This window comes from Mytilus californianus, unplaced genomic scaffold (assembly GCF_021869535.1).
Source record: "Mytilus californianus isolate M0D057914Y unplaced genomic scaffold, xbMytCali1.0.p SCAF_5, whole genome shotgun sequence".
Classification (NCBI taxonomy): Eukaryota; Metazoa; Mollusca; class Bivalvia; order Mytilida; family Mytilidae; genus Mytilus; species Mytilus californianus.
In genome coordinates, this window is record NW_026262701.1 from 30,591,700 (window position 1) to 30,617,104 (window position 25,405).

The window sequence follows — 25,405 nt, forward strand, 5'->3', positions numbered from 1 at the left end:
TTGCCCTTAGACATAAAAAAACCTTTTTTTGGGTAACAAATGAAATTTGGAATTGAAATACGCTCCGTAGTCCATGTACTTCAGGTTTGCTCGCTCTGATATTTTTATCATTTACTTAATAAGAAATCAAAGGGAAAATTTTAATTCATAAATAAAAAAGTCATGATGGTACTAATTTGAAGACTTATCAAATTGAAACATTTAAAAAAAACCCACAAAAACAAAAACCCAAACAGAAAAAAAAATTATATTGATTAGTGTATTTTCAAAGATTTTTACTACAAGTTTGAATAACCGTCTACTAAGTTGGGCCGAAGATAACGAGATTCTTTTAGCAAACCAGTTTGGATTTCGCCGATAAAAATCAACTGTCGATGCTGTTTTCATTCTTCATGGAATAATATCAACAACCCTGTCACAAAAGGAAAAACTGTATTCAGCATTCGTGGACTTTTGTAAGGCTTTTGACAATGTCGACCGACGCATACTTTGGTATAAGCTTTTTTTTGCTTTTCATATTTTTTATAAATGATATGCTCATGATCTACGTATGAATGATATAAGAACTAGTGATTAAATAAACTTAAATGGATATTTGATATATTTGTTGTTATTCGTAGATCATACTGTGTTATTTGGAAAAACGCCGGAAGCTCTTCAGTTTCTTTTAGATGAATTATTCTTCTACTGTACAAAATGGAAAATTGGTGTTAATAAGGATAAAACAGAAGTTGTAGTTTTTCGTAAAGGATGACAAAGAGTAAATTATTCTTGTTATTATGACAATACGGAATTAAGAGTAGCCAATCATTATGTATATCTTGGAGTGCTTCTACATTACAACGGTAAATTTCAACAAACTCAAAAACGCCTAGCAGAGCAGGGTAGTAGAGCGCTTGCCGCATTGTTAAACACATTAAGATCTACTTATATATCAACAGAACAACAATGTGCTATGTTTGACAGTCTAGTTATGTCTAGTTTAAACTACGCCTCTGAAGTATGAGGTTTTCATCATGCAAAAGAAATTGAATCTGTAAATAATAAATTTTGTAGATTTGTTTTAAAAGTACCAAACAAATACCATAGGCGGATCCAGGGGGGGGGGGGGGGGCGGGTCCCCCCTTTTGTGGGAAAAATTGATTGATTATATAGGGAATCACTGAAGCGTGACTGGAGCGGGACCCCCCCCCCCCCTTAGGTCAGTCAGCGCCCCCCCCCCCCCCCCCCTTTACAAAAAGTTCTGGATCCGCCATTGAATACGCCTGTCTGTTGTATTATTGGCGATCTTGGTCATTTACCTATGTATGTTATTAGGAAACAAAAGTTTTTGAAATACTGGGTTAATATTATAAATAAGAAACCATATATTGTATATGAAATATATCGAGTTCTAGTTGCTGACTGTTATAATGGTAAAAAAAAATTTGCCACACATATTGATTTCGTAATTTACTTTTCGACTGGGATTTAATTATTTATGACATGAACGAGAGAATGTTGATGTAAACTTTGATATTTTGAATGAACGTCTGTTAAATCAATTTTATCAGAGCTGGCGTGCGTCTGTAGGGAGCTCTGAAAAACTAATATTGTACAAAATAATAAAAACAGATTTTAAGATGGAACAATATATATTGAAAGATATCAATGTTAAAATGTTGTCTTTATTAAGATTTGGTGTATTAAAACTAAATATGGAAACAGGTCGTTACATAAACCAACGAAGGCAGGATAGAATCTGTAAGTGTTGTACTATGCAATGTATAGAGAATGAATATCATTTTACATGTATTATCATTTGTCCAGCATATAGACAGTATAGACTTTAAAAATATTTTTCAAGATATTATCATACATGGCCAAATATTAACAAACTGTATCTATTACTACAAGTTCAAACAAAAACAGTTATTTACAATTTGATGTGTTTTTTTGCGTGAAAGTTGGAAACTGAGAACTTTCATATCAAAGTAGTTATATATATATTGTCTTTTTTCATTAACAAATTGTTCATAATGTTTATTATGTTCTCTGCTGTTTTATATAACTATATATTATTACATTATTATATAAATTTCATGTTGCTTACACATGATAATGTTGTAATTTAAATGTGCATTGCATAAATGTGATTATAATAAACGTCTTTATCTTATCTTATCTATGTTTGGTCGCTGGTTGGCCATCAAGCATAAAAAAAGAGCAAGGGAGGAGATTTAATTTGAATTTTAATTGGTATTGTTGGCTAATTTGTCCGACAAAGAGACATTGCCATAATAAAATCCATTTAAGTAATTTGTTTACATTTCCCTTTAAAGTATAATCCATATGAGAGTGTATACTATAGGTAATGAAAGACTAAACAGATCGATCGCGGATGGTAACTAATAAACAAACTAGATATTAACCTTATATATTAGAAATGGATCGTAAACGTAAAAATAAGCAAAGGTAAATAACAAAGGATTATATTATTTATGATGTCTGCTTTTTTCTCATATATGTACATGTATTATGGTGCAGTAACTTTACTATGCATTTTAACATATAATATTGGAAATTATTCCGGTGAACCATTTCGGAATTCACCTGTTTATTTTTAAAAATGGTGGGTGAAATAAAATTGAGTATTAGATTGTGTATTTTTGTGGATCTTTTTGTCCTTTTGTGATAGGGGTAGGCAACGAAGACATTGAGTACACCACCATCTCGTCCATTTCATATACTGTACACGCCTAAATATAAATATATATTTTGATAAATAATAGATATATATAGTGAGTGCTCGTATTTTTTGTCAAAAATGTTTTGACACAGCTCTATCAGGTTGATTTTCCTGGCTTTCTCTGCATACTTCCTTGACAGAATGAACTCTATTCAATAACCCGTTTATTATGACTCGTGATTAATAAAAGTGGTTTAAACAGAACTCAAGATTTGACCATTAAGAAGACAATAAAAAATCTTTAGATGCATTTTGTTCCGTTTATATATATATGAACGCGAGATATATTTAATTAGAGCTTATTATCGGCAGTTTCATCCGCATAAAGAATCATACTTGCTTGACAAAATCTTTCCAAAAAGTTTCTTGTAAGTTGATGATGTCATTTGTTAATTAAACACAATTATTGACCAATCAAATCGCTATACATACGTCGTACGGTTTGAGTAGGGTAATCGAACATGCCTTGTATAACTGACATATACTGACTTGACTGATTGATAATTATCATCTTACCAACTGCAAAGAATGTTTGATTATTGATGTATGCTTGCTTAACGTCCAGTGGCAATTGTTTCATGCATATTCAGAACGAGAAACTAGTTACAATGAATACAAAGAGATGTTAATCAAAATGGGACGACAGGGTCGAGAAATTGTGACTGTCTGGGCACCAATAAGCCCATTAACGAGTTGTTGCTAGGGTTCTTTAACGTACATTCTGATTGGACGTCAGTCAGGTCAAGAAGGTTCACCGAAGCTGTGCAGTATAACTTATAGGCGAGTGACATTCAGACCTAAACAATATTTTTAATGCACCTAACTAACACACGGCTAAATTATATATCTTTGGAAACGGAAAAAGGTGTAGATTTCATTTTGCCCGGTCGTAAAAGTGAAATATGGGGCATTTTTTTTCAAATCCGGGTCAAAGGTCGGACGAGAAAATTTTCAAACTTCACACCTTTTTAGCATTATGAACTAATTTGAAGCTGCAGGGTTATGAAATCGTTTTTTTACTTTATACAATATAATAATATTGTTTCTCCAAATGAAAATTACATACATTACATGCAAGAGCGGTAATTGACGTCATTTTGACGTTTCTACTCTGATATGAGTAGAACAATACTTTTGGCAAGATATGAATGAATACGAATGAATTTGACCTTAAACATACTATTCTACATTGCAATTTACGTTCTAGCATACATCTATAAAGGAAATTATGATTTAGTTTTAAAGATACATGTAAAATAGGGAGATAAATATCGAAATAAAAGGGTGTCAAAAGTAGACGTCTTTGTCGCGTCATCAATAAAGAGGGCCTCCTGTTTGTGTAAAGCCTACCAACCAAGGCAAGGTCGGAGACCGTCTGGCAGGTTATTTTAATTTTTTAGATTTTTTTTTTATTTTGTTAGATAACTTTTGGGGTACACCAAAGGGGTTTTGATTATTTGAATAAGGAGTTTTGATGTACATTTTTTATCTAATGGAACGCAATGTTAAAAGAAATAATCACACAATGCGACATTTCATCGTGTAATTTATTTAGACTGAAACATAAATTCAAATTTATATTTTAAAATTGAAATCAAGCCTGGAGAGCTTCCTTTTCGTCGTCATCGTCAGGGCTCTGTTGACTTGTCAATATATTAGAACAGAGATCGTTTCCATGACAAGCACATAGATCTGTACAACAAAGGTTTTGTTCAACACAAACACATTCTGTACTGCAAATTTTTTTCTTTTGCAAGAACAAATCAAATCCTGCAGAAAGTCTGATGACATACGTCCAGTGAACAAAACTGGGTTGGTCCATTGCAAATTTTTTTTCCAACCGTATTCATAGGGTGAACCTATTGGCGGTTTTGCATGATGTGATGTCATCCATATGTTTGTTTGTAAACTGGCTCTTATAACGTGTTGTTCGAATGACGATTTGCTCTGTGGAAGGCGAACAAGAGAGCAGTCTTTGCTAGCTGCAAGTCTAACACGTAACTTGTTCAAATCGTGGTGACTTGACTTTTATTTGCCTTTTGGGTCATACAACTTAGATACAAGTTCTCTTACAACACAGATGGAGGTGTCAGTATCTGTGTTACGTAGTTGTGATAGACCCGCCAGTCCTGCAGATGACGACTTCAAAAGCTTAAAACAGACTTTTCCCAATGCCAAAGAGATTTGATGAGGTGTCACAACAAGTAAGAGCATGAGCTGCTGGTAGAATTTCACGTGTAATGTTTGTAAGAGAGCTACACAACTCATGCACTTGGATGTATCGCCTACCATCCTTACCACTAGTGACAGAACCCATGAACAGCCATAGCTGATCTGTGTTTAGCATCCGAGGGAACAAAGAGAACTAAAACATCAGTGTCAGAACATTTGACAATCGTTCTCCCTCTAACATTACAGTTCTTAAATTGTTCGTCTGCATGGAAAGCATGTAAAACGAGTGTTGTGTCGGCTTCCTCTTGTGTGCTGGTCAGGCTCGCACAGTCAGTTATTTGATCGTAAGTTATTTTTTTTACGATTTATGGATTCTGGAAAGTCCCTGCTAGATATAATGTTTGTCCGACAGGTAGTGGATTACTGGGACAATAAAATTTCGAAATAAATTCACCGATGAAGCAGATTAAAACCTGTTTATTTCTTTTGTTCGCCAGGATTCTTTTCTAGTCTGGGATACTGCTTCCTTCATTTACACGATATACCTTTTGTCCACCAGCTGCTTGAGACCGACATTCCCATTCAGTCGATTTGACAGAGTCTGGTATGTCATACCTATCAAATACATCTACAATTGTTGATGCCGACTGAAAGAGAGTTGACAGCTTCTTCAAATAGAAAGTAAGCAGATCACCCAAACTGGAAAACTTTGTCACATCCAAAGATTGAATAATAGCCATGCCATCCCTGATCACAACCGTGAGTGGTGGGTCAAATGGTGGAAGATCAAAAGATGGGCATATCTCACGTTCAAGCTCATGTGCAAGATCAGATTTAACACCTTTTCGCATCGTTCCATCATCGTGAAAAGTGAAGTGAGTATGGTTCCAATAGTGAACGAAATCAATTTTTCAACAGTAACATCATCTCCGCATTTCGTAAGTGCTAGGGCACGACGAAATATGAGCTCTGGGTTGATTTGTCCTTGAACTATCTCTCCTGATCTGTATTTTAACTTTGTTTTCGTATTCATATCTGAAAATGTCTTTATGTTAATAGAGCGTTGAAAGGGCCCATAGAAGCTTCTAGTAATACCTTCAGACAAGGCAGAATCAACGAACGTTTTGGTCATTGCAGTATATATTCCGACTTGAGGGTTCAATAACCTTTTCCTAACCGAATGGAAAGAGTTTTTGATTGATTGCTTGTTGGTTGTTTAACTCAAGTCTCAATCATTTCATTCATATTCATGACCAGAAACTATAAGCAATGAACACAATAGGTTGGTTCTGCAAATTTGGTGACAGGAGCGGAAAATTTAAACTGAAAATGGATAAAGGGAATGTTGGATAGGGGCAGGTGTTGTACGTTGCAACACGCCACCTAAGGACACATTAAGATGCTTCAATGGATCTCTTACGCAAAGAAAGCATGGTGCTCTCAAATTATTCCGCACATTTTGATTATTTACATGACACGGTATCTTTCGGAAATGGCGGCACCGGATCTGCAAATGAGTGTTTAGTGAAATTTTGTTCTGCATCCTTAATGCGCTACATGGAAATAAGAATTGCATAACAACCCAAGTCAAAATTCAACCATTGTCGTCTGCTTGAAATAAAAATGTCGTATGAAGTCTTTAAGAAATATCAGATTTTTCCCTGCGTTTCATGCTATGGTTTAATCAATAGGTATATTATATACAAAATATGATTCATGTAAAAAAAAACAGTTTTCGTATGAAGTTTAGAAACTAGGAAAGGCTCTTTAACAGTATTTCAATGTGTCTCAAAGTTAATGTTGTAAATATACACACTGGAATTATCCACAAATACATAAAAAATATATTATACCCTTACATCCAATCACAGCACTCCTAAGTTGGCTTCCTTCACTTGCCTTGGGTACACAAAAGGCCATTTAAAGTCGGAAAATAAATATCATACTACTTTTTTTCCCTTGAAGTGTAATGCATTGGAACATGGTTCAAATTTGATTATCTCCCTATAAAATCAGGTTTAATCCACCATTTTCTACATAGGAAAATGCCTGTACCAAGTCAGGAATGTGACAAATGCTATCCATTCTTTTAGTGTGTTTGAGCTTTTGATATTGCCATTTGATTAGGCACCTTCCGTTTTGAGTTTTCCTCGGAGTTCAGTATTTTTGTGATTTTACTTTTTACCACACAAAATATGTATGTATCGCTTAGTCAGACGTCTCTTTTATATGAAAAAAAAGAAAAAAAACTATCAATTTCGTGCGTATGAATTGATTAACAGGATGTTCCTGTCCAGACCCATCCTTATCAGCACCAGTCCTCCCTTATAAATTCTTCAACAAACGAACTTTACTGCATGCCCGATGAAGCGCAATATTCAGAATTATTCTTTATATACTTGTAGTTTGAATAAGGACATTTTATTTTTTTGTACCTAACGAATATGTTTCTTTTTATTCAAACCCGGTCTGAGAACTTTTGTATTTTATGCGATTCCTTGTGTTTGTTTGTTACCTTGATTTGTTTCTAAGGCTTCCCAATGAATATGTGATAAAACTGGTCTATTATCTTCGACGTTTCGACATAAACAATCATTTAAAAAAATCAAGTTTGATGCTATATTCTCATCAATCAACTTGGAATCTAGTTTCTCTAGACCTTGGATATCAGTTAATACCAAACTTTTGAGCACATGATGGCTAGGAACATGGGCCTATACAAACAATGTGTTGACACCCACAAAACCCATCCACACTCACAGTTCTTAAGCTATGAAGGACCATTCGGGTCACAATGCAAGTTTTGATACGTTCATTATAGCTCTATGTAACTATGAAACCGTACGCTAGATACAACTTACTTGTAAGAAAGGGTGGTTTGCGTTTCTCCCTCTTCTATGTCTAATCATATTCAGTTCAATATAGAATTAAAATCGCGTAAGGCGAGAAGAAAAGTAGGACCCACTTCACCCATTCGTTCATAAATAATTGTGTCACTTATCAAAATATCACTTTAGTTTTTAATATCCTGGGTTTCCCCTTTTAACCCACTTGAAAATTGTCACCCCTCACAACACAAACACACACACACACACACACACACACACACACATACACACACTCTCACTCAAAGACTTTTCAGGTTAAATAAACCTTGGAACACTGTATCACAAAACACGCAGTGCAATATAAGTCTGACAATAACGATAACCTTAAAAGAACTGACGAAAGCTTTTCAACACAAACATCGTCGCGATATAGCCGTTTTGTGCTGAGGCGGCGTAGAATAACTACCAATCAACCAATAGTTATTGCAATCAACACTAACAGGCTCTTAATTTTCGATTAACATCATTTAAACATTTCCTCGTATTTGAACCGTGCATTTGAAATTGTCAAGAAAGTGCACACTTTCGGATTAAAACATATTAAGGAATCTTGGTTAACAGAATATGGGATATAGTAAATTCTGATTTAACATCGCGAACAACTCGGATGGTAAACAGTTGCAACGTGTTGCTTTAATGGACGCGAAAGTACTTTTATGAGTTGCGCTAGGGTAAGTGAACTAACTGTTACGTGCTGTTCTGTTGTACGTGAACTAACTGTATTTCAATACTCTAGGGTATGCAAATTTTAAAACGACGCTTTACTCTAGACTACGCAAGACAACAATAACGCGTTTCTCTAGCTTAAGTGTCAAATATAACATTGTGACCAGATTGGGCCTTCATGTCAATTAAGTATAAATAACGCTAGTATGTGGTACTACTAAGAGGTCATTCGAGTAATTGACATGGTCATACACAGCACAAAGAATTATAATTAATTGAACAGAGAAAACCAGGCTGGTACGAATGCCAACGCTTCTAGTTTACCCAATTTGCAATGTTTGACTTTAATTCAGATGCTTACTAATCTCCTTTTATTAGTTTGGAGAACCAGTATATAGCCTTGCAAAATATAAAATTACTTTTTTTTGTTTTATTTCAGTAATTTCTCAATACTTGTAACGGGTTCGTCAGGCTGTGGAAAAACAAGCTTGATCAATCGCTTTATTGTAAGTACAATTATAACAATTCAAAACTATATAATTGCTTCAAACAGTTCCACTTCCCTTTAAAAATGACCTTATGACGTATCATATTCATTTAAACAGTAATCATACTATATATCTCTGTTGCCATTCGCCAAATTAGTACTTTTCATTTTAATAAAATAGATCGCAGGTTAAAGGTTAAAGAAAATTATAAAATACGGTCTTCAACAATAGCATTTCTATTCAATATGAAAAAAAACGTTCTTTTTATTGCTGTTTGTTATTTCAATAACTCTTTTCTTTAAGCTGTTGTTCCAGTTTATTCACTTTCTTTTACATGTGAAATGTTTCGTTCATCATGGTAAATATGATGTCTATACTGTTGAACATTGTATATTGCCTTCTAGATTTGATCGAAATGTTATTGTTCATTATTTTGTACATAAACCAGGCCGTTAGTTTTCTCGTTTGATTTCGGGACCTTTTATAGCTGCCTATCCGTTATGGGTTTTTTCATTGTTGAAGGCCACACAGGTCTTATAGTTATTAACTTCAATATCATTTGGTCTCTGGTGAAGAGTTATCTCATTGGTAATCATACCATATCTTCTAATTTTTATGATAAACACGTTTTTCTTCTTCCTGTACTGCTCATAATACTTAGTTTAGACCGGTAAAGGAGATTTTGGGTCGTTCAAAACATTCTTATTTCGCACTGCGGTTAATGCATGTACATGCATATGCAGGAGGCTCGTGTAATATCGATGCTCCCCGTCTTACTTATTTTAAAATTCATGCAATCCCCCCAGCTTTGTTTCTTACCTTGGTTTGTATCGTCGTAATCGATTTATGTGAACTGTTCCAATTTTGATCTTAAAATTTTAGAATTTTAGAAGGATATGTTTTTCTGTAACTTTTTTAATGTGAAATGGCGATAACAATTTGCAATATGTATTTATGAATTCAAGTTTGATATCTTTCTTTTCAACAAAGGTAATTTCGATTTCTTGTTAATGGGATATCATCTGCAGGACACTAGCTTCGGCGCTTTGGATATATTTTACTTGTTGATGCAAGGATTTTAACAGCTGAAAATCGGACCCGTGATCATTGAGGAAATCAATTTCGTTTTCATTTGCTTTTAAGCTGCCCAAACTTGTGATATTTGTTATTTTTGTTTATTGATTTCTATCTCGTGTTTACGATGGAGAGATGACACTTCGGCGTGAAGATCGTGTTTAAGATTATCTATTTGTTTCAATAATCGAGATTTGAATTCATTGATCTGTTTGGTTATTACTGATTTGGATATTAAAAGCGATTGTAAGTTCGACTCTCTGTTATCGTGTAAATCATTTAAAGTTGTAATAAGGTGCTTTATGTCCGCCATTATGTCGGTGAACAACGCAGACTTTTTGACTTCCATCGAGGCATGTTCTTATGTCAGAACGCTTTCACATTTCCTGTGGTCTTTAGCGATGCCTTGCTCTATAGAAAACGATCTCATGATCTGTGCAATAATAATCCATAAGCATATCCGGATGGACGTTGCAGATTTTCTTCGCTGAAATTGGGATATTGGAACCGACAGACGACAAATCTATAACATGATGAGATTTGAATGCTTTAAACCGTGTATGTGACTCAAATCATAAGTAGAATCAGGCTAAATTGAATAAAAAATCAAACAAAAAACGCTAAATATGTTTGGGTCAGGAATTTTTATCAAAACCGGTCATTACAAGGGTGCCAGGGGGTTTAGAGATAAACTTAAATTTAATTTTTCTACATAAGAAAATGCCTGTACCAAGTCAGGAATATGACAGTTGTTATCCATTCGTATGATGTGTTTGAGCTTTTGATTTTGCTATTTGCTTAATAGTGACTTTCCATATAGAATTTTCCTCGGAGTTCGGTATTTTTGTTATTTTACTTTTAATTTGTTTGCTACTAGAATTCTTCCGTTAGATGGAAGGTTTCTTGCTTCGTTTGTGAAGTCCAGAGACCATCATTTTAATTCAGCGCTTCTGTTGGCTGAAGACCCCGCTCTCATTATTTTTTAAAAAACTCGACCAGGATATAGACCGGTTGTGAATCTGTTCCAAAATTTATTTTTTAAGTGACCGTCGTAACTTTTCGAAAATTGTCGAACTACGCTTTAGTACTGAATTATCAATTAATAATTTGATGAATATGCATTCAAGATTGTCAGTAGACATAAATTAATAACAAAAAACTTATCCTTCATCAAAGACTTGAATTCATACACATGATATTTTCACACTATGGCAAATCTGTTGTCGCAAATCGGTTATGACATATTTTATGAAGACGCTAACTTAACTGCAGTAACTAACTAATATAGCAAATCAAATTACACAGTTTAAGATGAAATAAATAGTCGTTTTTGCATGCATAAAAACTTTGCTGATGTTTGAAATTTGTTTACTAATTTTGTTATGTTAGTCTTATCATGCATCGTCTTTTCATCATATATGAAAGAGTTTGACAAAAAGTTGCAAAATCTGTACAAAGTTTATCGCGTTTCGACTTTATAAGGTAATGTTAGTTCAATGTCGAAACCTCTGATTTTGTTTTTCTTTTCTTCAGAAAGATGCCTTCAATGAAGAACATATATCAACACAATACATGGACACCGTAAGTACGATATATTAATCCATTCTTTCCTTTTTCATAATGAAACGAAAATTGAACGTACTGTCATATTGAAATTACTTATTCCAGGTTGCACTTGGTAAATGCAGCTGTTTCACAAACCACGCCTATTTTGGGGAGTTATAAAATATTTATAGATATTTTGTTTTGTTTATGTACTGGTTCCAAGATATGATCTCTATGTTTCATCTCATAGAGACGTAACTTGGGAATGTAACAATTGTTACCAGTATAAATAAACATAAATAGTGACCGCCTTGAATTCTAAGGATGACCAAAAGTGAAGGGAGGGTAGTACAGAATTTAAGTATAAGTTTAAACTCTTAGAAGTTCGGGGCATATACATGTTGAAAATATGCCGTACAGCCCTATATTTTGACCTTAAAAAAAATAGTAGTGCATATGAGCTTTCCATTCTAGGATATAATTGTTTTTCGAAAATTCATACTAAAAGTGGTACAGATTTAGTCGTAAACGGGTTCCTATGGGAAATTGCATTGTCTATACTTACAGAAATGCAACCTCTACCTTCCGTTTTGCTTTTTTTCAAGCTACAAATCCTATAGCTGACTTATTGTTAGAATCAGTGTTTTTTTCCTGTAATTGTATCATTTTAAAGTTTCAAATTAAATTAAAGTACTTATCACTGATATAGCTATTCTGTAACACAGGTTAATGTGCATTGGAAATAAAGAACAAAACAAAAAACAAACAAACAAAACAAAAACATTCTACATGTCAATGAAGATCATCACAAATAATACAAAGGCTATTATACAATTTGACAGTTGTCTACTGTTGGAGACAACACATTAAGATCTACAATTTACATGATTTTGTTGAGTCGTTAGATTGCTGTCTCGTTGCATATGGATGACAATACATATGTCTTACTATTTTAAAAAGTTGAAATTTAATAGTAGTTTTCCTGTCAATTGAAATTGGAAGTCCGCACAAAGGTTAACATTCATAATACCGAAAAACATTGTATAATAGTGTATGTATAACTTATTAGGTTAACATTCATAATACCGAAAAACATAGTATAATAGTGTATGTATAACTTATTAGGTTAACATTCATAATACCGAAAAACATCGTATAATAGTGTCTGTATAACTTATTAGTTTAACATTCATAATACCGAAAACATCGTATAATAGTGTCTGTATAACTTATTAGGTTAACATTCATAATACCGAAAAACATCGTATAATAGTGTATGTATAACTTATTAGGTTAACATTCATAATACCGAAAAACATCGTATAATAGTGTATGTATAACTTATTATGTTAACATTCATAATACCGAAAAACATCGTATAATAGTGTATGTATAACTTATTAGGTTAACATTCATAATACCGAAAAACATCGTATAATAGTGTCTGTATAACTTATTAGGTTAACATTCATAATACCGAAAAACATCGTATAATAGTGTATGTATAACTTATTAGGTTAACATTCATAATACCGAAAAACATCGTATAATAGTGTATGTATAACTTATTAGGTTAACATTCATAATACCGAAAAAACATCGTATTATAGTGTCTGTATAACTTATTAGGTTAACATTCATAATACCGAAAAACATCGTATAATAGTGTCTGTATAACTTATTAGGTTAACATTCATAATACCGAAAAACATAGTATAATAGTGTATGTATAACTTATTAGGTTAACATTCATAATGCCGTATAATAGTGTATGTATAACTTATTAGGTTGACATTCATAATGCCGAAAAACATAGTATAATAGTGTATGTATAACTTATTAGGTTAACATTCATAATGCCGTATAATAGTGTATGTATAACTTATTAGGTTGACATTCATAATGCCGAAACACATAGTATAATAGTGTATGTATAACTTATAAGGTTAACATTCATAATACAGAAAAACATCGTATAATAGTGTATGTATAACTTATTAGGTTAACATTCATAATGCCGAAAAACATAGTATAATAGTGTATGTATAACTTATTAGGTTAACATTCATAATACCGAAAAACATCGTATTATAGTGTCTGTATAACTTATAAGGTTAACATTCATAATACCGAAAATCATCGTATAGTAGTGTATGTATAACTTATTAGGTTAACATTCATAATACCGAAAAACATCGTATAATAGTGTATGTATATCTTATTAGGTTAACATTCATAATACCGAAAAACATCGTATAATAGTGTTTGTATAACTTATTAGGTTAACATTCATAATGCCGTATAATAATGTATGTATAACTTATTAGGTTGACATTCATAATACCGAAAAACATCGTATAATAGTGTATGTATAACTTATTAGGTTAACATTCATAATACCGAAAAACATCGTATAATAGTGTATGTATAACTTATTAGGTTAACATTCATAATGCCGAAAAACATAGTATAATAGTGTATGTATAACTTATTAGGTTAACATTCATTATACCGAAAAACATAGTGTAATAGTGTATGTATAACTTATTAAGTTAACATTCATAATACCGAAAAACATCGTATAATAGTGTATGTATAACTTATTAGGTTGACATTCATAATGCCGAAAAACATAGTATAATAGTGTATGTATAACTTATTAGGTTAACATTCATAATACCGAAAAACATCGTATAAGAGTGTCTGTATAACTTATAAGGTTAACATTCATAATACCGAAAAACATAGTATAATAGTGTCTGTATAACTTATTAGGTTAACATTCGTAATACCGAAAAACATCGTATAATAGTGTATGTATAACTTATTAGGTTAACATTCATAATGCCGTATAAAAGTGTATGTATAACTTATTAGGTTGACATTCATAATGCCGAAAAACATAGTATAATAGTGTATGTATAACTTATAAGGTTAACATTCATAATGCCGAAAAACATAGTATAATAGTGTCTGTATAACTTATAAGGTTAACATTCATAATGCCGAAAAACATAGTATAATAGTGTATGTTTAACTTATTAGGTTAACATTCATAATACCGAAAAACATCGTATTATAGTGTCTGTATAACTTATTAGGTTAACATTCATAATACCGAAAAACATCGTATAATAGTGTATGTATAACTTATTAGGTTAAGATTCATAATACCGAAAAACATCGTATAATAGTGTATGTATAACTTATTAGGTTAACATTCATAATACCGAAAAACATCGTATAATAGTGTATGTATAACTTATTAGGTTAACATTCATAATACCGAAAAACATCGTATAATAGTGTCTGTATAACTTATTAGGTTAACATTCATAATACCGAAAATCATCGTATAATAGTGTATGTATAACTTATTAGGTTAACATTCATAATGCCGTATAATAGTGTATGTATAACTTATTAGGTTAACATTCATAATGACGAAAAACATAGTATAAAAGTGTATGTATAACTTATTAGGTTAACATTCATAATACCGAAAAACATCGTATAATAGTGTATGTATAACTTATTAGGTTAACATTCATAATGCCGAAAAACATAGTATAATAGTGTATGTATAACTTATTAGGTTAACATTCATAATACCGAAAAACATCGTATAATAGTGTATGTACAACTTATTAGGTTAACATTCATAATACCGAAAAACATCGTATAATAGTGTATGTATAACTTATTAGGTTAACATTCATAATGCCGAAAAACATCGTATAATAGTGTATGTATAACTTATTAGGATAACATTCATAATACCGAAAAGCATCGTATGATAGTGTATGTATAACTTATTAGGTTAACATTCATAATACCGAAAAACATCGTATAATAGTGTATGTATAACTTATTAGGTTAACATTCATAATGCCAAAAAACATCGTATAATAGTGTATATATAACTTATTAGGTTTACATTCATAATGCCGAAAAACATAGTATAATAGTGTATGTATAACTTATTAGGTTAACATTCATAATACCGAAAAACATCGTATAATAGTGTATGTATAACTTATTAGGTTAACATTCATAATACCGAAAAACATCGTATAATAGTGTCTGTATAACTTATTAGGTTAACATTCATAATGCTGAAAAACATAGTATAATAGTGTATGTATAACTTATTAGGCTGACATTCATAATGCCGAAAAACATAGTATAATAGTGTATGTATAACTTATTAGGTTGACATTCATAATGCCAAAAAACATCGTATAATAGTGTATGTATAACTTATTAGGTTAATATCATTAACATTCCCGGTGTATAAAAAGAAAGGATTACTTGCAACAACTCAATGAAAGGCAGGATCTTCACACAAAACAAGACAATACAGAAAAAACATAGTATAATAGCGTCTGTATAACTTATTAGGTTGACATTCATAATACCTAAAAACATAGTATCATAGTGTCTGTATAACTTATTAGGTTGACATTCATAATGCCGAAAACATAGTATAATAGTGTCTGTTGAAATTATTAGGTTGACATTCATAATGCCGAAAACATAGTATAATAGTGTCTGTTGAAATTATTAGGTTGACATTATGATAGTGTCTGTTGAAATTATTAGGTTGACATTCATAATGTCGAGAACATAGTTATAATAGTATCTGTTGAAATTATTAGGTTGACATTCATAATGCCAAAACATAGTATAATAGTGTCTGTTTAACTTATTAAGTTGACATTCATAATACCGAAAGCAAAGTATTATAGTATCTGTATAACTTCTTAAAAGATACTAAGCTGAAATTCTGGTAAACAAGACATGAGTTTCGTCTACATAGATATAAAACTCACCAGTATCGCTTGAATCAAAACAGTTAGAAAGCCAAAAAGGATAACGAAGAAAAGATTTCTAAAAACCAAAAGTTTCAAAAAATGTGCGAAATCTGATCCAGACCGTATGTCTTTGATGGTAGCTATATTATTAATTACTTAATGAGATACCGACCTAATACGATAAATATGGGGTCAGTAAATTCCATATGGGTTGAGAGCGAAGCTCGAATCCCTATATGGAATTTACTGACCCCATATGTATCGTATAAGTTGTTAGCACACTGTGTAACGAATTTATCTTACCGATTATCTTAACATGTATTTAGACTAGTGGCCTATCAAAGTGATTAAGTCTTCATTACTCTCTATTAAGAACCTACTTCTATTTGTCTATACAAAAACAAATGTCAGCAATAACAACTGGTTATCTTTAAATGTGGTTTATGAATTTATTTCAATCGTTCATCATCAATTTCTTCGTATGTTGAAACCTTTCAGATTTTTCCTCAACACCGTGTTATTTTTATAAAGGGACGTCACACCACTACTAACCGTGTATTGAAATAAGCCCCGCTTGACATTCATAATGCCGAACCTATTAGTAATATGAAATATACAGGGTCTCCACGCGGTTGCTTTTAACCAATCATATTCCTAGAAAAATGTGTAGGATTTCCAGAAAGATAAAGAAAAATATAAGAATTTCGAATGATTTTTTTTGTATTTTAAGAACAGTGAATTTACATAAAGAAATCATACCAATGATTACATATGTCATAACATAACTGCACCATCAATATACTGGCTTTGAATCATGAACATAACAAATAGGAGCAATATCGACTGATATTTTTGTAATGTGAAGGTTGTCATCATGAGGGAGAATAAATCTTACCATAATAAGAATTGCATATCGTGCTTAAACTAAAAGAATATATTTTATTTTTGCATTTAAATAGAAGTCATATGTTGCTCAAGTAAACGGAAAACCAATTCCTGTACAGATCGTAAGTATAAAGTATGCGTTTTTAATCACATTTTAAAAGCTTGTATTTTTTGTTATTCCTTTCGAAACATTCGTGATGGTTTTTTCTTAGATTTAACGCTATATTCAAAAACTTATCTATTTCCTCTATCTTTATGACTTTGGCGTCTGATCAACACATACGTTATCATAGAAATTAAAAAAAAAAATATTTGGAATAATCAGTAAATGAGGTTTAGTTTTAGAGGAAAGTTTATATAAAAGAAACCACAGTAAACCAAGGAAGCATTGATATGAAAGTTAATGAGTATGTCAATATTGGAGTTAACATTTTTTGTTGGTTAAATCTACGTTTCATGCTCGACCTACTTCAGTTAATCTACACATCATAGTGGAAATCTCTGTACTATGAAATATAAGTGGTTATAATGTCATGCAATCATTTGTTGATTTTACGGATTCAGTTACGCCCAAATACAGTAGACTGAGATCCATATTAATTACGAACGTAAAGAGCATTACTAGCCAAGTACAGGTATCCATATGGTAAAGTAATCTAGTTGAGCCTACTGTTAGAAGCTTTATGTATAAATTCACTACTTTAAATTACACACATTGCATTAAATTTAAAACAGTGGAGTAGGTTATCGTTCAAATAAAAGTAGGCTTCCCTTGTCTCTTTCTATGATGAACTGACTTGTCAAAGGTGTTTCTTTATGTTAATGTTTTCAGAAGCATACTGAATTTGTATGTAGGAAAACTTGTCAGCGATGCAGCCGTTGAAATTCAGAAGCACTATTTGAAAATTCAATTGCATACCACGATCAACAGTATCAAGGAAAATTTTCGAAAACACTGTAATGGCATATGCATTGTTTAAACATCATGACAGTTTAAATAAACCTTTTGGAAATCACGTACTAGGTTTAAATTCAATTACATTGTCATTTACTACAATTAAGATGAGTCTTTTGTAGACGAAACGCGCGTCAGGCACAAATACAAAATTTCAATCCTGGTATCTATGATGAGTTTATTAGTTTAATGTCCATGACATTTACTTCAATCAAACACAATTGGTCCTCGAAAACAATATAAATATGACATTCAATATATCCTAGTGTTCAGATGAGAATATATAATTACTGTGGATTCATTTATTTTCGTGGGTACCAATTTCTGTGGATTAAGGAAAACTTGTGCTTTGGTGGATATTTGAATTCGTGATTTTGCATAAGTCTGAACACAAGCCTTAAGAAAATGTGCACTTTGTTGAACTTAAAAATTCGTGGTCAACCAATACCTGCGAATTCGACGAAAATTGGTATCCCACTAGTAATACTGAATCCACATTAATTTAGTAGTTTTTCTAATTCCTGTGTTATCTAAACTGATTTTTAAAACAGCTGTAGCATTGAACGATGACTCACGCGTAGTGTTGCCAAAATGTTTCAAAATAAATGAAGATATAATTTCAAAATAACGGCACCTTGTTTCTTAGTAGCGTGCTCGCTTTGAGCTATGGGTTTTTTTTTTTTTTTATCGCGGATTCCCATTCTTGATCAAATCAAATACTTAAATTTGTATGTTCGTACCCTCTGCCAAGCATGCCACACTTTGAGATAAAAGCAAAGACATTGTCTGTTGACCAGCAGAGGGTTGACCTAAGACGGATCGTAGAAAGCTTTCCATAAGTTCTTAGTGTAATTTTCAATATTTTCGCCGCTTAAGAAATTGAACTCATGGCCTCATGATTTTACGGAGGCAAAACAATCTGCTTGATAAAATGTTTTACATGTTTTTCTACAATACACCACTAAAGATGATATAACATACTTTTTGATTGCATTTTTTGATTACACAAAATAGCTTTATTCAACATTTTTCTAAATTGATGATATTGTTCACTTTTATAGGTGTGGTGTTCGTGGATAGTTAACAATGGGATAACATAATGAATATATCAAAAAACATTTAGCTCTGCATTGTATTTGGTACTTTTGGGATAGATCTCAATTTATATTCAATTATTTATAGTTTGAAGCTATACTAAACTATTCTATAGTTTTTTTCTGTTTTTCAATTTTTTACTTTAAGTTTATGAATAATTATGTTTACATCGTGTTGTAGATTATTCAATAATGTACATCATTCATACAATTTCAGTCTGACACAGATGGAGATAGAAATTACGAGGGTTATTCTATCAATTACTATGCTGAGATGGATGCAACTATTATCATCTATGATATTTCCAAACAGGTAAGTAAGAAAACATTTGGTTCGTGTCAATTTAACATGTCCTGTTAAGCATGAATTATAGAATGAACTCCGAAAAAACCAGATACAAGTTAGAAGCAACATGTGACACTTTTTTATGTACATGTGTAAAGTAATTACCTCAACAATAAGAGTTCGTCGCTTGATTAGTATTTTTACAATAACCGAGTGAGGAATCCCTTAATACGAAAATAGAAGGAATAGTTCTTAAAAAAGATAACAAGAATGGCCAAAATACCGAAAAACTTACCACACCGACCACCAACATCGGATTCCTCTGAAAAATAACAGAAATACAAACAAAGAAAAACAACAACCAAAAACACACAATTGCAATACAGTGTGTCAAAAAAAAACCCAACATAAAACAAGAGGGGAAAAGTGATATTAGAACGTTGATAGATGCATGAATGAATTGATAGATGGTTAACGCCAGGTGGAAAAATGTTCACTTTATCAAAAAAACTTCCGACTCTCCGAATGTACATACAATAAAATTAAAGGGGAAACTGGAACTGTTTCAAAAGCACTTAATTTGACTTGACCAGTAATCGAAGCAAAACTCTACCATAAATCAGAAACAAAATGAAGATCACTAATTGTAAAATAGTAAATATCATGATACTGACTAAACAAAACAAGAATATGTGTTAAATCTTACATGTTTTTTTTTTATTAATTTGGTTGAAGTGAAGTGTAACTTCCTTGGACAATTGTGAAGCCTTTCTGAGCAAACAGGCTCAATCAGAAATATGTTTGAAAACAAATCATAAAAAAATACTAAGTGCCTTTCTTGTAGTTTTTTATCTGCAATTTCTTTTATGTACGTGTAGCTAATCTAATGACTGAGATAAAAAGGGGAATAAATTACTACTTAACCCGCCACATTTGCATGTCCCAAAGCTTAAGTCATCTGTAACCCTTGAATAGTTGTGAGTTCGAGTCATTATCTTAATATTGTTTTTTTTTTTATTTTGAGAATATGGCGTTATTGACAGTTCTTTGAGTGTTTCCGTTGAATATAAATTCGGATGATTTAGAACTTGACATATTGAATAGACATATGTCTATTGTTGAAGACTGTAAATTGCTCTCTATATGAATATGTCTCTTGATATAATTATCCATTGGGTTGCTGTCTAAATGATGTGTACCAAACATCGCCATTTATTTATGACAACTCATGATAAACACCAGAATTAGCTGGAAAAAAAGTTTGTAGTAATGCCAATTTCCAACACAAACTCATTCATTAGACATAGTTATAAAGATAAGACCTAGATATATACTTGGTACATGTTAAGAAACACTTAATAAATACGTTTGAAAAAATGAAGATAGAAAATGCCCCGATGAAGAGGAAGAAAAATGGTTTCAAAATATCTATATATATATTTTACGGAACTTTACATTTTATATACTCATAGAGTTTACAGCGTTTTATAAGAGCAAAGTATTCTTTCAGGAATCTTTAGAGAATGTGACGGAAATTTGTGAACGATGGAGAAGATATAATTCCTTTAAAACGAAACCTGTTGCTATTCTTGTAGGAAACAAATCTGACATGAAGCGTGAAATTAACAAAAAAGACGTGGAGGTATATTTATTTATTAAACAAAAATAAGTTTCTTACTTCCGCAGACAAAATTGACCATACACAGCCTCGAAACTATTGGAGCAATCTCTGTGTCCACGTTCGCGAATCAATGCTCCAATTAGCAATCTATGCATCTAATCGACATTCATTTGCATAGTACTTGCGCAGATGAAACTTTGAGACCATTTCGTGAAGAGATTTTTAACGTTTTACCGACATGGTAAATTTCCAGTTCTGAGGTATTAAGTGAATTCCAGTTTTAGAATATGGGAAAATAGTGCATATAGAAGTATGGGATGAACTTAATAGTCAAGAAAGAAAGCGCCAAAATTCAACCGTAAGAATTTGTATGCAGGGATCTCCATGGAAAAGAATATAAGCACGAAGGAAACCTCACTCAAAACAAAATCCTGTTCAGTGCGATCGGTGAGGGTCTTTGATCAGTTTAATCATCAAATGATTGCTCAATACCTTCAGTGATATTGATTCTGAAACCAATATTTACTCTGCTTAATACACTGATCCTATTTTTAAGTTTAAATACTTAGTGATTCAAGGTTCCTGCTATTAAACACTTTTTCGGTAGATTTTAAAGAATAAAGAAATTGATAATTTTTTTCCAACTGTCAAATATATACCAATATCCACAGTATAGACAATGTATATTTGGTTTTACAGCATCACAGACATTAATTTAGCAAAACTGTAACTGAAAGCATGACTGACTGTTTCAGTTGATTATCTAAACATGTCAACTGATACTATTAATAGAATGAAAAGGTCAACATTCCAATTGCTTGTTTTTATTGCCATAGCTATTTTGTATTTATCAGCTACTCAGTAAACAGTTATGTTTGTTTGACCAATAAACGGCCACTTAAAACATGTTAACAGTTCAAAACCAATTTGTACTCAACCAATGTACTTTTTAATACAAACACAGTTTTGTAAGATTACCAATGAAATTGTTTTCAAACACAAAATTTTTTTTTTATTAAACGTTCTACAATAAGACATGGAACCGTCTGTAAATATTTCCTTTATTCGGAACATTTTTAAAATATAGGTATTGTATGCATATCTTTTTGATTCTTATACATCCTCGGCTTTCAAATATTTGGCTTTAAGCGTTCCTGATGAAGGTAAATCCGGAAAAAACGTTTCGAATGCATGAAATTGATAACGTGTTTTTTTCATTTTGTACGCGTAAGATAAATATAAAAATATTAGAACTGTATCTTTATCAAGTTATTCTTCATGTATTTTAGATTTTTGCTGAAAAGGAAAATTTACTTCACATAGAAACAAGCGCAAAATTAAATGAAAACGTAACCGAAATGTTCATGTCAGTAATCAAACGTCTTATAAAAAATGGCGGTGATGATAATGTTGATGATGATGATGTTGATGATGTTGATAGTGACCCTGGTAATAAATTTTCACAAGACCACCTTGCTTTAAGAAAAGGATATTCAAGTATCAATCTGCACACTGGTACTGTACCTACAACCTCAAAGAAAAATAGCGGCTGCAGTTGTGTTATAAGTTAACAGATTAACTAGCAAACATTCGGAAAACTGGAGACAGTGTCTGTCTTCAATACTAATGGCAATTGTGAACATACCTCAATTATTAACTATAATACCCAATCTCCGGCGCAGAGCTCACATCTGTTCCGTACTTACTTCGTATCACTACACTGAGTCATTATATGGTAGTGCACTGAGTATACGGAACGGAAACGAGCGCTGTACGGAGATTGTATCATACCTCGAGGAAATGAATTGAATATGTTATCGTTTTAAGTTATACACTAGCAGGAGTAGAAAACAAAATAATGGCAAATGTCAAAAGTTCTAAAAAAAACGTAATATTCAAATCAATCTCTTTTGTCATTGTTCCATAAGAAGTTAACATATCAAAACTAGCATGCAATGAAAATTGGCCATACATTTGTATTATATGTATTTAAAATATGAAAACACAAATTAATTAACTGCTTTATTTTTCTATTTAATTAATCAATATGAGCTCAAATAGCTATTATCCTGTTCTCATGATTCTTATGCTATCGACATGACACTAATAATGATTCTAAAAATAAAACTTATTCTACTCAGGGTAATAAACACATTAATTTTCTAGATATATTTTCTTTGGTGTTTTATTCATTCTCATTCCCTTTTACGTGACAACTTGTTACAAAGATGTCTTTGATACGATTGAAAAATTAGTTCGTAACATATCGACTTCATCTTTACCTTTTTTTCCTCATGGTAAACTTTCCTTGTTTGTATGAAGGAATACAAGCAAAGGAAACATTCCTACCTTTAAAATTATCTGGAATCCTACATATAAGTAGTGTCGGACATACGACTAGAAACACGTACACCAGTTTTATGTATTTAAGGCTGTACTTTTCAAAACCAAACCTATACATATAACAGCTGAATATAATTAAAACCTAGAACTAAATTACATGATGTAATGTGATTAAGCTTAAGGTGGTACCTAACACTACAGGGAGATAACTCTGTAAAAATCAGCTAAACGTTTTAATCACGTTGTATTGTTAAGGAAATACTAAGCTTCTCAATGATCAAAATTAGTGAGTGTCAAACTGCTATATAACCAATGAAATTTTTTTGATAAAGTGGTTGGTTCAAATTTTTTGAAATTTTGATATTTTCGTCAAAGGTTCAAAGTAAACATTTTGTCAAAATTTTATGAAAATTAAACGAGCCAAATTAATATTAGTCAAGGTGTTGGGTACCACCTTAAGGATTGTATTCATGGGTGGCAAGTTAATGTCCAGCAGAATGTTCACAAAACTATTAAGGATTATAACATATTTATTTGATATGCACATAAAGAATGGTTTGTTTTGATCGAAACGCCAAAAAAGATAACCGCTTTATTTCCGTAGAAAAGTTTATCTGAGTTCACGAAGTATTGTAACATAAGATTGGCTTAATTATCCTCCTCACAAAATCAAATTATCGATATCGTTATCTTAATTACAAATGAATAAAATAATATTTATTATGTAATGAGATAGCATGTACAAGAATTACGGACATTTCAAGGCGAGATAACTCGTGTTACTTTTCTATTCTGGTTCCCATCTTGATCTCATCGTCTGGTGACCAGTCGATAAGAATAGATAACTCCCCTAAACGAACACCCCGCCAATAGATGTCACTATGACGTTATGCCTATAGGGTAATTTATGATATTCGCAGTTATACGATAATTCCGAACGCAGTTGGATTTAAGAAAGAAACCCCGCGTACACTATACACAGATGAATGATGAAGAAATTGCCGATAGGAAAGAAATAATTAAAAAAAGAAAAGTTGTGCATGCCCTATGATGTAGAAAGAATATTTTCTGTTAACGATGGTTCAAAAGAGATACGTTTACATGTTATTATATTTCCTATATTTATAATATATGTATATCTCTTGATCAAAATTTTTTTAAATTTTTTTTCTTAATCTAGTAAATTTTCTTATTGTATGAAATTTGTAACCCTGTTTATACTACACACGACCTTTTCGGAAGCTTTAAGATAGTCCAAAAAATTTATCATCGGTGTTTCTGATTTTAACAAGTTCAATAAAAGCCGCAGGCAAACTGATCTATCCTTGTAAATTTCTTTTTAATTTGGTTAGATGAAAATCCAATATACAAATCCTTTCAACACCAAGCAGGCTTGAGTATTATCTAGATTATGTTTTATATAAAAAAAAATAGCATTTAACTCTTCAACGTGATTCTGGAAAAGGATAGACAATTTATGAATATGACGAATACATAATCTTTCAATCAGTTTAATTGAAGTGTGGAGCTGGCATGTCAGTTATTGCTGTAGTAGTCCTTTAGTTAATTTATCATGTATCATTGCCATTTTGCTTAGTGTCTTAAAAGACTTTTGTTATCTATTCTGACATCGGACTCGGACTTCTTTTAAACTGAGTTTTACCAAGGAATTGTATATTTAAATATACAATTCCTTGGTTTTACTGTGCGTATTGCTGTGTTTTGTTTATTCTACATAGGCTAGAGATGTAGAGGGAGGGTTGAAATCTCATAAAACATATAAATAAAAGCTACAGAAGGCAATATCGTAAATATGACAAGATGTGCATTTTTTTACTGTCAATTT

General features: G+C 31.8%; 1 protein-coding gene across 1 annotated transcript; it reads left to right on the top strand.

Annotated features, from left to right (window-relative positions):
• The first annotated feature begins 2,361 nt into the window (after positions 1 to 2,361).
• On the top strand, positions 2,362 to 23,385 carry LOC127701975 (uncharacterized). The gene is made up of 7 exons (XM_052205948.1): positions 2,362 to 2,454; positions 8,894 to 8,960; positions 11,550 to 11,597; positions 17,335 to 17,382; positions 19,527 to 19,622; positions 21,106 to 21,237; positions 22,506 to 23,385. The coding sequence occupies exons 1-7, from the start codon at positions 2,426 to 2,428 to the stop codon at positions 22,785 to 22,787; spliced, it is 702 nt and encodes a 233-aa protein (XP_052061908.1). The 5' UTR covers positions 2,362 to 2,425; the 3' UTR covers positions 22,788 to 23,385.
• Positions 23,386 to 25,405: the final 2,020 nt, after the last annotated feature.

Excerpts from the sequence above, each read along its gene's own strand:
- LOC127701975 (XM_052205948.1), top strand. The coding sequence starts at position 2,426 with ATGGATCGTAAACGTAAAAATAAGCAAAG. Across the intron at positions 11,598-17,334 it reads CAACACAATACATGGACACC|AAGTCATATGTTGCTCAAGT; the intron begins GTAAGTACGATA and ends GCATTTAAATAG. Across the intron at positions 21,238-22,505 it reads TTAACAAAAAAGACGTGGAG|ATTTTTGCTGAAAAGGAAAA; the intron begins GTATATTTATTT and ends CATGTATTTTAG.